Source organism: Acipenser ruthenus, chromosome 14, assembly GCF_902713425.1.
Source record: "Acipenser ruthenus chromosome 14, fAciRut3.2 maternal haplotype, whole genome shotgun sequence".
Taxonomy (NCBI): domain Eukaryota; kingdom Metazoa; phylum Chordata; class Actinopteri; order Acipenseriformes; family Acipenseridae; genus Acipenser; species Acipenser ruthenus.
Genome location: NC_081202.1, coordinates 16,424,778 through 16,440,536, shown reverse-complemented (window position 1 = coordinate 16,440,536; position 15,759 = coordinate 16,424,778). Strand labels below are relative to the sequence as shown.

The 15,759-nt window shown below is 37.1% G+C and overlaps 1 protein-coding gene across 4 annotated transcripts in view; it reads left to right on the top strand.

The window, feature by feature from the left end:
- LOC117420142 (scm-like with four MBT domains protein 2) overlaps window positions 1-15,759 on the top strand; it is an 80,500-nt gene that overhangs the window by 32,863 nt on the left and 31,878 nt on the right. For all 4 annotated transcript variants that reach the window (XM_034033696.3, XM_058985955.1, XM_058985956.1 and 1 more), the window contains 5 exons: window positions 2,447-2,544; window positions 9,720-9,821; window positions 10,421-10,568; window positions 13,721-13,803; window positions 15,289-15,415. In XM_034033696.3, the coding sequence (XP_033889587.2) occupies window positions 2,447-2,544; window positions 9,720-9,821; window positions 10,421-10,568; window positions 13,721-13,803; window positions 15,289-15,415 (558 nt within the window). The remainder of the gene's footprint in view (window positions 1-2,446; window positions 2,545-9,719; window positions 9,822-10,420; window positions 10,569-13,720; window positions 13,804-15,288; window positions 15,416-15,759) is intronic.

Below are 15,759 nucleotides of genomic sequence, written 5' to 3'. Positions count from 1 at the left end.
CGTCACACAACAACACTTCAGTTGATTGGTCTAGATGGAGATTTGCCGAGCGGTATTTTCAATCGCTCTGGTTTCTATCCCTCGCGGTTTTCTGCCGTGCCACTTTTCCGTTCCGCACTCAGTGTAATTGCACCCATTCAAAACTATAGATTCTATTTTTTTTGCCGCACGGTTTACTGCTTTCTGCTACCAGTGTAATCAGACCTTTATAAGTAGGGCTTCTGATTTTCATTTTTAACCGATAAAAAACTATAAAACACCACCGATACAAATAAAATTAAATCTGTGCATATCCAATAAACACCGGAAGAACACTGGAAATGGTTACTCAGTTCACGTTGACTTGACCCCTTTCCTGACTTGTATCTCGTATTGATTCGTTCTAAATTCTTTAAATCCACCCAACTACTGCGTGGCAGCAATTTTCTGCATTTCTATTTGAGGATTGTAACATGCTTACAAGATTTAAAGCTATATTACAGTTCCATAGGATATATTTACATGCTCGTGGAATTTAAAACAAAATTGCAAATTGTGGGGCTCCCGAGTGGCGCATCCAGTAAAGGCGCTCCACGTGGAGTGCAGGATGTGCCCTATAGTCTGGACGTCGCGAGTTCGAGTCCAGGCTATTCCTTTGCTGACCGAGGACGAGAGCTTCCAGGGGGTGGCGCTCAATTGGCCGAGTGCCGCCCGGGGGGAGGGAGGGTTAGGTCGGCCAGGGTGTCCTCGGCTCACCGCGCACCAGCGACCCCTGTAGTCTGGCCGGGCGCCTGTGGGCTTGCCTTTAAGCTGCCCGAGAGCTGCGTTGTCCTCCGACGCTGTAGCTCTTGGGTGGCTGCATGGTGAGTCCGCAGTGTGAAAAAAAGCAGTCGGCTGATGGCACACGCTTCGGAGGACAGCGTGTGTTCGTCTTCGCCCTCCCGAGTCAGTGCAGGGGTGGTAGCGGTGAGCTGAGCCTAAAAACAATTGGCCATTCCAAATTGGGGAGAAAATAATAAAAAATAATTGGCAACGACTAAATTTTAATAATAAAAAAAAGAATTGCAAATTGTGTTGAAATATATAAAAAATGTTTTAACACACAAAACCCCCAAAAGAATATGCCCATGACCATAAGGATTTAGTTGTAGAAGACAGCAAAGGAAAGAAGGTACAATTGAAGTGTGTGAAGTACTGTCGGATTACTATGCATATTATAAGGTTGACGTGGCTGACTGCTAAGTACTGTGTACAAGCAATCTACAGATACCTGCATCATTTACAGTACAGTTTTTCTCTTAACGTAAGTCTGACCTACCAAACATGGAATGAAAACAAAAAAAAAAGTCTGATTGAGACTGGTGTTATTGTTTCAGTTTGTTCAGTTTATATTGGCGGGTGGGAGTGATGTATTCCAAGTGTTTTGGGTGTTTTGTGCATCAGTACAATGGGTTTAGCTAAGTGAATGACTGCCATGCTAACAATGACTACAGGACAAGTTTTGTTTTTGTATCTTCAGCAGTTTTACAGATGTTTTGTTCAATAGGAGAGTTGTTGTTTTTCATGGAATTATATTGTATAGCCTCCAGCAAACTTCCTATCCCCAAATGAGAAGTGGTAGTACAGTGTGTGTGTGTGTGTGTGTGTGTGTGTGTGTGTGTGTTTGTCTGAGCATCTGTAATCCGCAGTATGATGGGGAAGCAGTCAGCTGGGTAATATTAAGATTAAAAAGGGCAATGAAATGCATTTGTGAAAAGTTGTAATGCAGAAGAATGTATTGAAAATAGAGGCTGTGGCTTTTGGGCTGAGAAATGTGACACCTTGCTTATTTGTTTTTCTAAAAAAAAATGGAATAAGAGCATTTACTATCTTGCTGGCAGCATTTTCTATATAGTTTAAGATTTATAAATCCATCTGCTGAAATAATGCAACTTACTACCCACTATTTGGAATACTGGTGGTGGTTTTGGAATGGAATCTATTCATTCACCAGAGAAATGAACTCATACTGACATGATGATGTTATCTATGAAACATTTCTGAATAGGAAAAAAATCTATTCGAAATTTTTGGGGCACAGGTCAAATAGTTGTCTTTACAGTGTACACTAGGACCTCAATTATTTTTTGTTGTGTTTCTTTTCCTCTGTTTATATCAGAAACTCAGAACTGCTGTACCGCTGTCTGTGTCTACAGAGGACTGTACTGTGTTGGGGATGACTAACAAGACTTACTTTTTATTTTAATATAGTCATTATGACGTATTATGGTTAACTTAATGCCTAGGGTGAAATACACTTGACAACACATACCTGGGAACTTAACTCATGGAATGGAAAGTATATATAATTGAAATACTGTAAAGCGCCCTTACACTGCATTTTTTAAATAGTGTGAATGGAGTGTAATTATATATCTGCATTCATTTCCACATTTTTATTCTGATGTATATTTTCTATTTACCTCAGAGATCCGGGGTTTAAGAGCAGCTACCGACTGGAAAGATACCCTGGAGAGAGCACTCACTGAAGCAGCAAAGAATCCTCTCCCACTGGAGGTGTTCAAGGTTGGAGCTCAAGTTTTTTTCTGTGTTTCGCTGAGTAAAGGCTATTTATTTTGAAGTCTACCCCTTTTGGTTAGCCGTTCTGTTTTTGTCAGTATGTCTTTTTGAATTTTGATTGATTTTACTAGCAATGGTGCTTGGGTAAAAGTCAGTCAGCCGAGTCATACACACAAACAGTTAATTTTCAGTCAGTTGGTGGCCCTGCTCAATAAAAGAGGTAGCGTCACTTAAACTTGCTCCAATGGCCTACCTCCAAGCAGACCAAGAAACCTATTGCAAAGATACCAGGTTGTAGCAATTTATCAATAGGATTATATTTGCTATGTTTGCATATATCCTAAAAGAGTGAAGCAAAGATTCTCAGGGTGAATGCAAATAATAGTATTAAAGCTAATAATGTGTAATAAATGTTGAATACAATGTATCTTCGCCAGCTAGTGGGTAGGTTTTGAAGAAATGTTTTATTACAACAAATCTGTAATTGTGTTCATTTTCATTCCCCCATCATTATGAAGGTGTATAAAAAATGTCAACCCAAGTGAAGTTTTAGTGTTGCAAAAATCTGATACACAGTACCTGTTTGTGGATCTCTTTAATAACCATATTAATTTCATATTAATATGCTATATTACAAAAACCTATTCCATATATTTTGAGTCTATCGTGCCAGTTCTACAATGTAATAAACTCAGTCAGACTGGGATTAATGATTACCACCATGAGAAGATCTTAACGCCTTTAAACACAACTGATTCATGTGTCGCCTGTGTCAAATACTCTTACATGCGTTAACTTGATATTGCAGGCAAATTGCACCTGAGACACGATGAAATTGGTGTTGATACATTTCAAATGAGCAACAAATTTACAAAATTTCTGAAAGCATTCAAAGAACACAAACAATTTAACAATTCAGCATGCTTTGGTTCACCTGTAAATATGTGATTTTCTAGATCATATTCTACTGACTGCTTATATTTAGCTCTGTAAAATAGATCTACTACATTGTGCATAATAAACTTTATTGGGTTTCTCTGTAGTAATACATAATTTGACAATTAAGCATTGTGGTACAACATAGGGGTGTGATATGCTGAGATATCACAATGGCTGGGGGTATTGTGGTACCCCTAGCCTTGTGATAGCTCAGCCCATCACACCACCCTGGAGCACAATAATGCTTTTATAAACCTGCTTTCAACATTGATACTTCTTGAGTAAGATGTTTAGTTTGTGTGTGCGGAGAGCATAGTGTGTGAGAGAGAGACGGGATGATTTATGGCGATGAGGCTCCACGGTTTGTGTTTTTGAAAAAAGTGAGTCATTTAGCGCGTGCGATTGACCAGTCAGATTACAGTATCTGTGACTGCTGTTTTCTAAGATATTTTTTAACATCACTTGCCACTTGCCCAGTGGTAGGGCTGTATTCTTGTATTCCTATTTTTTACAGAGCCTAACAAAGGTCTGCAATAGCAATAAAACACTTGACAGGTTTAGTGCCTTGCCTTATCTTATGCCAAAAAGGATGATAAGTGTTATTTTCTATTGCTGCCAGAGTGCTTTCTGACCACCCATCTTTTAAGTGAAGAAAGGGTGAAGAAAGTGCTGACATTCTAATAATATTATTGGAGTGCCAAAGTGTACTGAACAACTCATGTTAATGCAGGGAAACAAACTTGGAAAACATTTAGGACATTTTAACATACCTGGATTTAGCAACTATTCAGATGTATTTGTTTCAAATAAATATATCCCCTCCTTCTCCTCTGTGAAACAAAAACTACCTTTTAAAGGTATGATAAGAAACATAATTGCTATATCTTTTGGGCTGGTTTAGTATAATTCAGAAGAACAACAACACAGGTCTTTATCCTCTTAGCAGGTGTTTACTTCCTTGAACACCTTCCCAGCTCTACAGATATTATTATTATTATTTTTTATTATTATTTATTTCGTAGCAGACGCCCTTATCCAGGGCGACTTACAATTGTTACAAGATATCACATTATATTTACACACAATTACATCATTTTTTTCACACAATTACCCATTTATACAGTTGGGTTTTTACTGGAGCAATCTAGGTAAAGTACCTTGCTCAAGGGTACAGCAGCAGTGTCCCCCACCTGGGATTGAACCCACGACCCTCCGGTCAAGAGTCCAGAGCTCTAACCACTACTCCACACTGCTGCCCTTAATTGTACAGTCAACCAGTAGTCAGATAGCAGTGTATTTATATTGTACCAATTGTGATTAGATAACATCCATAAAGTAAATATATTCTATACTACATGTTTAAAATTAAATTGATTGATTAAAATAAATTCTCTATACACGTTCTATAAACTCATCACTTAGGTGGATTCTGCAGTATATGCAGAATTCAATCTTCCTCCGCTCTGCTGCTGTATGATTCTCAGAATGAGTGATGTCAGGGAATTATTTAGAGCAGTTAATAAGTTATACAGCCCTGCTTTATGCTGTGCCTACTACTGTTTGCTTTTTTTCTGTTTACACTGCAATTGCATGTGTGATGTTTGCTGAATATTTAACGGTTATAAAGGACCCTGTTTTGACAGAGGATATTTATGGTCTTGGCAATCTGACAGTGATAAATATAATTGTATTTATACACTGTAACAGCTACATCAACTACAGTGCCTTGCATAAGTATTCACCCCTCTTGGACTTTTCCATATTTTGTAGTGTTACAACCTGGAATTAAAATGGATTTAATTGGGATTTTTACCATTTGATTTACACAACATACTTAACACTTTGAAGGTGCAAAATATTTTTTATTGTGACACAAAAGTTAATTAAACAAAAAAAAAAGACATTTGTTGGTTGCATAAGTATTCACCCCCCTGAGTCAATACTTGGTAGAAGCACCTTTGGCAGCAATTACAGCTGTGAGTCTTTTTGGGTAAGTCTCTACCAGCTTTGCACATCTGGATCCTGCAATTTTTGCCTGTTTTTCTTGGCAAAATTGCTCAAGCTCTGTCAAGTTGGATGGGGACCGTTGGTGAACAGCAATTTTCAAGTCTTGCCACAGATTCTCAATCGGATTGAGGTCTGGGCTTTGACTGGGCCATTCTAAGACATTCAGGTTCTTGTTTTTAAACCACTCCATTGTAGAAGTCCGTCGTCGTCGTCCCCCCCCCCCCCCCATTTGAGTGGCAGATTTGCAAAAATAACAATTTTATAAGCACTTCTACCATGGAAGTGTGCATTTCAATGGAATGTGGAGAGTGGTGTGGTCTGGCTGTAATTCAGTGAAACTGTGTCTGTGTTTTACGTGACAGCTCCTGGGTGTAAACAAGCCTGGGATTATTTTTTTTATATATACAGACAATGTCACAGAATCGTTTTCACCAAATCTTGAGATGCTTGTATTTTGATTTGAGAGAAATTAGCAGCGTTTGCTCTGGCAAAGAGGGCAACAAGGATTTGCCCACAACAATGGAGGTGCTGCTGTTTCCCACAGAAGCACTATGCTGCGGGGGTCACACAATAGAAAAGGTAACGTTGTTGTTGTTATTATTATTATTATTATTATTATGCTCCTCCATAGAGTTCATGCTACCGCCGGTCATCACAATCAGTAAATATAGGCTTTTACTATAATTATAGATCGGTTCATATGTTTGCTCGTGTATTAGTCGACCCCCCCAACTTGTCATATTGTTTCAAGCACTGTCCAACATTGTTTAAAGCACTGGCCAATATCCATATCAATGCATGCTTTCAGATAGTGCCAATCACATTTGGTATCTGTTTTCTATGACTCTTTTTGTTGCTGTCCAATAAAAAAAAAAATCATGTGGTAATGGTAATAGAAAATCACAGTAATGTAGGTGCATAGTGTCATCACATCTGTCAGTGACTGATCTATCCATGCATAACAGGGTATGGTACAGCTGATGTTGGTGCCTACTCATGGAAAACAAATGTGTAGTGCAGAAAATAACTCAAGGCTGTTGTTACTTTCACAGATATTCTCAAATATGTATCCAGGCTATTGTAAAATAGAGTAGTGAGAATAACAGTTTTTTTTTTTTCTCCTTTGGAAGCGGCAGCATTAAAAAGTAAAACCCAAGGCCCCCTCCTCAGAAGCCTTTTCTTAATATACTGATCTAATGTACATTTGGACAAAGGTTTGAACTTGAAAGGATAAGGGGCTAATACTGTTGGCTTTAAATACCTATTTAGTTCTAGTTGCTACAAACATTTAATAACAGAAGTAAGTAACATGTTTAAAGTATAAAGAAGAAACATAAATGTTGTTAGAAGCAGGCAGACCTTAAAATGAATAACCAGTGAGCTAGGACTTAGTCCACAGTGCATAAAACTATTTGGGAATTTTTAAACTACATTTTTGTTCTGCCATTTATAAATGTCAGTCACATAATGAAAGCTTTGAGCCAACACAAAGGAAATATAAAAGTTCCTAGGTTTTAGAATTGTTGTTAATATTATTAATATTTTTTTGCATGAACACTAGGCTAGGTAGTGTGGAATAAAATCACCACAAACTTTGTGACACCGAAGACAATTTACAACAAAGACGGGTATGGATTTCATGATACTGCACAACATAATGTATGTGATATGACACCACATCTGAAGGGTTATTGAGCAGACCCTGCAATTCATCAAAAAAACAACACAGTAATGTAGCAAAATGGTGTAAATAAAGCAATTAGATGGCTGATCACAATCATGTCAGTCCAGGGCTAATACTAATTAAAAGCTGCCTTTACACTTCAGTTGAACCCATTCTTACCAATTATGCAAATTAATTGGGGCATTCAATTGAAATATGTTAAAGATATTAATCCTGTTACACAGTAAAACATAATACTGTACTTAAACAGAACAAAGCATTGCTTATAATTAAGGCTACGATTTTGTCACGGAGGTCATGGAAATCGTGAAAATCGTGAATTTGAACAGAAGTCCGTGAAATCTTGGGAATGGATGTAAAAACACATTTGGTTAGGCACTTCCTTTATTTCCTTTAAAAATGCAGTATGTCATGCACTGAAAATACAAATCTGCGAGTATCTGTAAATTGTGTGGTTGTGTATGCACGCAGCATTTACGTGTAGCTATGTATAGGTCAGCAAATGAGATTTCTATTTTACAGCTGAGCGAGCAAGCATGTAAATGAACACAGATCGGATGTTTCTGTAAACTCTTGGTTGTGATCTTCACATACATACAGCGCTTGTTAATTTAATTTTTGAAACAAAGTGGGCTTGCATCTTCAAAAAATATTAATTCTTACATTTTGCTGTAGAACATCTTTTCTTATTTCCTGCAAACTGTAGATAATGTTAATCTGTTTTTTAGTCTTTTTTTTCTGATCCACTGGCCCTGTTTCTTAGACATGGTGTCTGTCTGTGTGCTTTGATCTTGCAATTCTTTATATATATATATATATATATATGTGTAACATATGTAACGTGGGCAGTGCTCTGTAGGGTACCAATTTAAACAACCAATTTAAACATCTCGTTCTTATTGAAGAAAAAAATATATACAGTTTAATTTTGAACACGGTAATAAAAACAATAATCTGACATGCTGATGTTTATATATTGTTGTTCACATTTTTTTAATATATATATAGGTTAAATAAGTACATTTACACTGGACACGCACAGAGAAATAGGAACACAGTTCATTTCAGACGCAGTCTGTTTCACTACGCGGCCGGTTGGAAAGCCATAGTACAGTATTAACTAGGTTTTGTACTCTAAAGTAACATTTAAACTTGTCAGTAGTGAAAAGCAATAGTCTTTCTATTATTGTTTTTGATGTACTATTTAAAAGCTCTTGTGTATGTTGATGTAGCTAAAACTACATTATTTGGTGACCTTTCCATGAATTATTTTTTTTTTTTTCAGCAAATCACCTATGAAATGTACTAAAAATGACCGTGTGGGGGCTCCCGAGTGGCGCATCCAGTAAAAGCACTCGCTAGAGTGCAGGATGCAGGACTCGCCGGTTCGAGTCCAGGCTATTCCACAGCCGACCGTGGACGGGAGCTCCCAGGGGGCAGCGCTCAATTGGCTGAGCGTCGTCTGGGGGGAGGGAGGGTTAGGTCGGCCAGGGTGTCCTCGGCTCACCGCGCACCAGCGACCCCTGTAGACTGGCCGGGCGCCTGCGGGCTTGCCTGTAAGCTGCCCAGAGTTGCGTTGTCCTCCGACGCTGTAGCTCTGAGGCGGCTGCACGGTGAGTCTGCAGAGTGTAAAGAAGCGGGCGGCTGACGGCACACGCTTCAGAGGACAGCGTGTGTTCATCTTCGCCCCTCTCGAGTCAGCGCAGGGGTGGTAGCAGTGAGCTGAGCCTAAAAATAATTGGGCATTTCAAATTGGGGAGAAAATAATAAAAACTAATTGGCAACGACTAAATTTAAAAAAAAAAAAAAGAAAAAAAAAAAAAAAATGACTGTGCCAAAATCGTAACCTTACTTGTAATAGGTGATTTAAAGATTGTTTTTAAGAAAAATGTTATTCGCAAATTGTAAAATTCATAACAAAAGGTTGCTAATTTTTATACTATGCAACTTTGGCTCGCCTATTTTCTATATTTGTGAATACAGTAGTTGGTCTGCATGTAAAGATTTCACTTGTGACTTTTTCAATGAATATAGTCTGCTTTTTCTGAATGAAATAAGCTTTGATATTTGTTAAACTGTTCTAGACTGTAGAGCCCTCAAGCAAAATCTCAAGCAGCCTGAAGAAATCCAGTTCAAAATATAACCTTAAAACAGTTTTTGACATTTTTTTTTTTTTCAGTTTATAACAGCATTTATAGCCCCTGAAACGGTCATTCTCTGCAGATAACTGACCCTGCGATGGAATATATCAAAGTTTATGGCTTCTTAAATCTATACTTTATGCTAGATATGGTGCTGCCATAATTTTGATTGAATCCTGGCCCTTGTGTTTGTTTTAAAAGCTATTGACCTGGAACACCTAATTGCACTCGGGCATCTTGCTGTAACTGGCAACTGCATCAGACATTAATACTAAATACTTTTTTCAGTGTTTTAAGTTCAGTGAATCTTTATAGATCTTGATTGGCCTTCGTGTGTTTTACTTATGTGCTTATCCTTCTGCTTATCTGGTTCTGGTTCATTACAGTTTTTCTAATGTCTTGTTACCCAGGACCACGCAGACCTGCAAAACCATTTGTTCTCGGTTGGGTTGAAGTTAGAGATGTTGGACTCTCAGGGGCCCTTTTGTATCAGCCCAGCGACAGTGACCAAGGCAAGTATTACAGCTGTTAAGTTTTCCAACCCTGAGATGTACTGTGCGTCTCATTAACAGGATCATCTTTGTTTACAAATTAATAAAATATGGAATACAAATACCAGGACGTTATAGGAAGATAGCCACAACATCCACCATGTTTGGATGACAGAGTGCTTATTTTGTTGAACAGAAAACTGACATGTTATGATATTACAGTACAGTACATTTAATCCCAGGAATTGACAAAGCCCTACTAAAAGCTGTTATGCCTTTTGTGAAGCACATATTTCTTTCCATTTGCAACACAAGGCCCAATTCAATTAACTTGTTCACTAGTATGAAACATGGTGAAAAATGTGTTACAAATTGCTTTTTTTAGGTTTACATTTGAAGTTGAGAGTATGTAAGTACAGTGATTGCAGTTTAGATCAAGAAAACAAACTAAATAGTCTTAACCTATGCTGATTCTTGTCCTTTTAAAATTGAAAAAAAAAAAATACAAAAATCTACTAAATGTTACCCAAACATATGCATACGTATTTCATGCATACCCCTGATATTAGCTCTTTGGAAGTGAATGCATTTATATATATGAGAATGACCTCTCGTTCTAGGTTTATAATGATCAATATTTCCATGTGACCATCGATGATCTGGCAGGAGATCCTACACCCAGTTCACTGCTCTGCCATGCTGAATCCCCCGGGATCCTTCCTGTAGAGTGGTGCCTTAAAAACGGGGTTAACCTCACACGCCCCAAAGGTTTGTCACAGAGAAAGCAGCCCTCACTAAACTACTTTATAGCTGAAGTATCATACAGCATTGACTTTCATGCTTTTGCAAGCAAAGATAAAAATCTTAAATAAGAGTTTGCTTCCTGTAAGATTTAGAGCAGCTAGAGTGAGATACATTATTCATCTATAATAAACTTTTATTCCAGTGTAGGCATTGAAAACCAGATTTTAGCTAGAATTGTTTTATGTAATGTGAAACATTTTAATCTGATCTGGGGAAATAAAGTCAAAAAAATATTTTTTTATTAAAAAAAATATCAACAGTATATAGCTATGACCAAAAGTTTTGCATGACCTAGAATTAACTAATTTTGCTTCATGAAGTCAAATGAAACCTGCTGAATAATGTTACATTAACATATTGAATTACATACCACTTTGTAGTTTTCCATATACTTAACAAAAAGCAAAAAAGTTGACATGGGCGTAATAAAGACAGCATTAAAACAAGCTTTGCATTAAGCATTTTCTTAACTGACAGGATATCAATGTTTTACAGAAAACAATAACACAGCGAGCTGCAAGTACACCTCAATAATAATAACTGCAGTGACTATTATTCTCAGGAACTAAATTGGAAAGAAAACAACATAACAACATTGTGTTAGTTTATGTCAGTGATAACTCTGTGATCCATTAATAATAACCATGTGGCTTCCAATACGGAATGCTTTATCTACAGTTATTGTGCAGATACAGTTTCTTACCAAAAAGATAAAATACGTAGCCTTTATTTAAAAATAAATACGCAAAGAAATGCAATGTAAATAAAATAATTGTAAATAATTAAGTAAGTGTGCTTCCTCCTTTGAATTAAACATTTCCTTGGCAGAGTTTGCAAATTCCATTTTCTCCTGCTTGGTAAAAAAAAAATTCCATGCAATGCTTTGCTTGGATGCCATTGTTATGTATTCACAAGACAGAATTTAGTGATCAGGAACGGCACTTTCTTGTTATAACCAAACAGACGCACATGTCCCACTAACTCTTTTGCGACTGCCGTCAAAACCCCGCTGGCTCAATTTACGGTAGCTGTTGCGACAGTCCATTAAGTAATAGCGGTGCTGTACTACTGCATTAGTTTTAAAACTGAACATAACAGCCATGTTAACAACAACAGCAACAACAACAGTGGAATATGGGCAATATATGTCACAAAGAATCCTGCGGCATGAAGTGCATTTAACATTAATAACTGTATTTAAATGATGTTTATTATTATTATCATTATTATTATTATTATTATTATTATTATTATTATTATTATTATTATTATTTCGATGTTTCCAGTACTGAAAAAGGTTACACAAGTCTACACATCTGAAGGGACTAAATGTATGTGTACTATATAGTATTTAAATATGTATCATGCACTTAAAACATTAATAAATATGATTTTTTATTTTTTTTAATCATTACCTGAAAAAGATCCGGGTACCTGGGTATTTTTCATGACGGGTACCCGGCTCCGGACTTTCTACCCGTGTCGAGCGCTAACATGTTCATTTGTTGCCTAAATAATTACTGCTTCAGTTGACTGGCAGTGATCATCTAGTTAAAGCCCTGCGTGGATACAAAGAATTGTATGCGTGTCAGATTCGCATCCACGAGACTTTAACTTTATCCGATCCGCACATATGTTTGAATGAGGAACAATGAACACAAAAAGGAGTGAGCTATCTCCACCTCTGCTGTTAGTCAGCAGCAGCAGCAGCCACTGCCCCTATCAGTGTGCCTCTCAGGAGGTGTGTCTCTGTGTGTGTGCGGATAGTCTTTAAGAAGACTCACGCACTCAATTTTCCATCTATTTGAGGTGAATACCGTGTTAATATATATAATTCAATTTGAAGAACAGTCACACACTCAGGAATGTTCCTTTCATTTTATTGGAAAGTCTTTATGAACAGCCTGCAGATTTTGGGATTGAGGGGAATATTGGGAGTGTGTGTGTGTTGTCTGTTCAGCAGCGTGCGCATTGAGCTGCCTGCTGTCACGGAGCACACGTGGATGATTGGGTCTGTCACTTTGTTCTTTCTTTCTCTCTTTTATGAGTGTGTGGCCAGTTTGCCTGCGTGTGTATGCAAAAAACAAAAAAAAAGGTAAATTTGGATAGCCTAGCTGCAATTTTGTACGTGTTTTATTGCAGTTATTTCACTATATTAGTAACTATAGATTATTAATAATTTTAACATAATTTACGAACACAGGTAATTAACTTCCATTTATATCAGGAAGACATCTGAGGTCCCTTTTTTTAACCTGACCATTTTAGACAACAGCGCAATAAAGAACAGTGACATTCATCAGAACAAATAACATTTTACGTTACAAAAAAATAAGCCTCTCAAGTCAATAATACTTTCGGTAGTCACAAAGCTGAGCTACAGCAACAAAAGACAGCCGCCTATAGCCTATGCCTACCGTGATCCCAATTCTGTTTCACATTTATGTTTTAATAAGTTTGATGTACCTGTTTTATGGCTACTGAAAGCACAGACTTTCTTGCATGAGACACAGTGTGTCTGTTTTCATTGGCAATGTTTTCCAGATTGATGACTTACCTTTCTCATTTTCCTTTATGCTGTATTCATCCTTGTCTAATTTCTTGTACATTTGGTTCTACATATTCAAAAACAGAGTTTGAATTGAAAATGTTTTCATGCAGAAGCAACAGGTAACTAAGGAAAGTGCAAACAGGTGACCGTATCAGCTGACAATGTTGTCTCATGTTTATACTCACTGTTTGTGCTCTGGGCTTGCAGTGGGAAAGGAAACTGATGGCTTGACAAGGCAAGATAAACACAAGCTGAACTTATATCAGCCGAATGTTAATAATTATATCTGCATCCGATCCGCAAAGATGTAAAACAATACACCTGCATGCGCATCTGCAGATATAAAGCAGACATCTGCGGATTTGCAGGGCTTTCATCTAGGCCATCAGGTTTGATTCCATCTGTAAATAATTGGTGTCCACAATATCACTTTACCAGTTTGCTCATATTGATAAACTGAAACTGCAGCTACCTGTACCATACCTGGCTTGTGAATACAGAAAGGACTTACCCTCATTAGTACCCAGTTAATTTCCTAAAATCATGCCTGTTTTATATTTTGCAGGTTACCTCAGCCAGGATTTTGATTGGGCAGACTACCTGAAGCAATGTGGGACAGAGGCAGCACCTCATCTTTGCTTTAGAAATGTAAGATACATTGATATGAATAATTGTTTCCCTTTTATTTTTAATTGAAATTCATGAGTACAGTATTTATTTTCGCGATTTATATAAGTTAATATGTCATGTGTAGGGTGTGTCTTATTATAATATAGTAGACATTATTTTGCACAGTTTGAGCAGCCAGAACTACACAAGATACTAATAAGACACCATACGCTTGACGTATTAATTTATATTATACCTTTACAAAACACCAAGGAATTTGATACTTTTCTCCTGGTGTCCTACAGGATTTGTTCTTACCAATCTCAGCTAGAAAGAGGATTGATTTTATAAAGTAGATTAAGGAGAAGCACTGACTTTCTGTCTGAGAATTGCTCTTTTATAGATCACCCTCAGGCAAGACACAAAAAGTCATTAATGGCCAAGGCAGCAAGCTGCATTTGGAAGAGATCCCCTCTGTGTGAAAGAAGTAGTGCAGCTCAGTGCTTTCATAGGGCTTTTTGGCTGTTGAGATTTCGTTTTTGAATAATGATTGTTTTAGACTTTTTATTTTCACAATGGAAAAATACAAGTGCATTAAATCTGCTATTGTTATCTGGGAAAGAGCATATAGCAGTGGTATAGGAGATAGAAAGAGCTAGTGTAACAGCTTTTATGGTTTGCCTACTTAATCGACTATTCTATTAAAAGATGCCTATATTATCAAGTTGGAATGCAGCAGGCATTAACACGCACATCAGTAATAGTTTTAATTGTAGATGTTAATTGTACTGGAAGATGTAAGGCATTATATTGTAATTTAGCTTGTGGTTTCTGAAAAGCATATTATATTTTCATTATAGTCTAATAGGTAGATTAGGTTTGAATTTCTTAAACAGTAGTTACATGGACTAAAGTATATCTCCTATATCTTAATTGAATGAAATTACCTTTTTTTTCCTGTAATCATTGATATTTAGAGGAGTTGCAAAATATAGTGCACTGAAATAACAGGAATAGCTTTGAAATATGTTCTGTTCTAATAAGAAATACTTAAGATCACAACACCTGTTAACATGCTGGCTTTAATCATTTAGCCAGGCATTAGCAATTACTTTGTTATTGTGTCACAGGGGGATCAGTGGAAGGTCCAAATCTGTCTAGACGAGTATTGAATGTATATAAAAATCTAAAACATGGTATAACTTGTATGGGATGGCAGAGTGACAAAAAAAACGGGATTAAAAGAAGTTAATATTGAACCATTGAATTATGTGTTTGCTCGGATTAAAAATCTAGTGGCATACATTCATTTAGTAAATCTTACCTTTATTGCAGTGTATATGCCATGCTTGTTTCAAATTCTAGATTGTGACAGAGCAACATATCATGGAAGTAATTTCTTATAGTACCAGGACATTAAAAATCTAAATCTTTATATGAGTTTAGCTGTAGGTTATGCCCTGATTTCTTCAGTACTGTTCCTTTGTAGGACGTAGGTACTCAGTCTGCATTTTGCTTTTGCAGACATCACTGAGTCGGGGGTTTTCCAAAAACATGAAGCTGGAGGCTGTCAACCCAATGAATCCAGCAGAAATATGTGTGGCGACGATCATTAAAGTGAAAGGAAGGTTGATGTGGCTCCATCTAGAAGGTAACTAGTCTCAGTCATCCACTGGAAAGAGTAAATACATACATTAAAGTGCCATTTTAGTCTTATATTCCTGAAGCGGTCCCTTGAAGACAGCAACAACGTTTCATTTATTTACCAACTTTCTTGGCCCGGGGCCATCCCCATTCATAGTACCTGCGTTAAAACTAGACATGAGTTTAGTGATACAAATAAGATTTTTTTATTGTTGTTGTTGTTTTATACGTTATAAGCTATAAAAAAAAAAAAAACATAAGGAGGCAGCCCTAAAAAGACAATTCTTTGGAGGCTTTTCACAGTGATGGATAAGATATTGCCTCCTGAGAAAGTCTCATTGATGAGGCAAG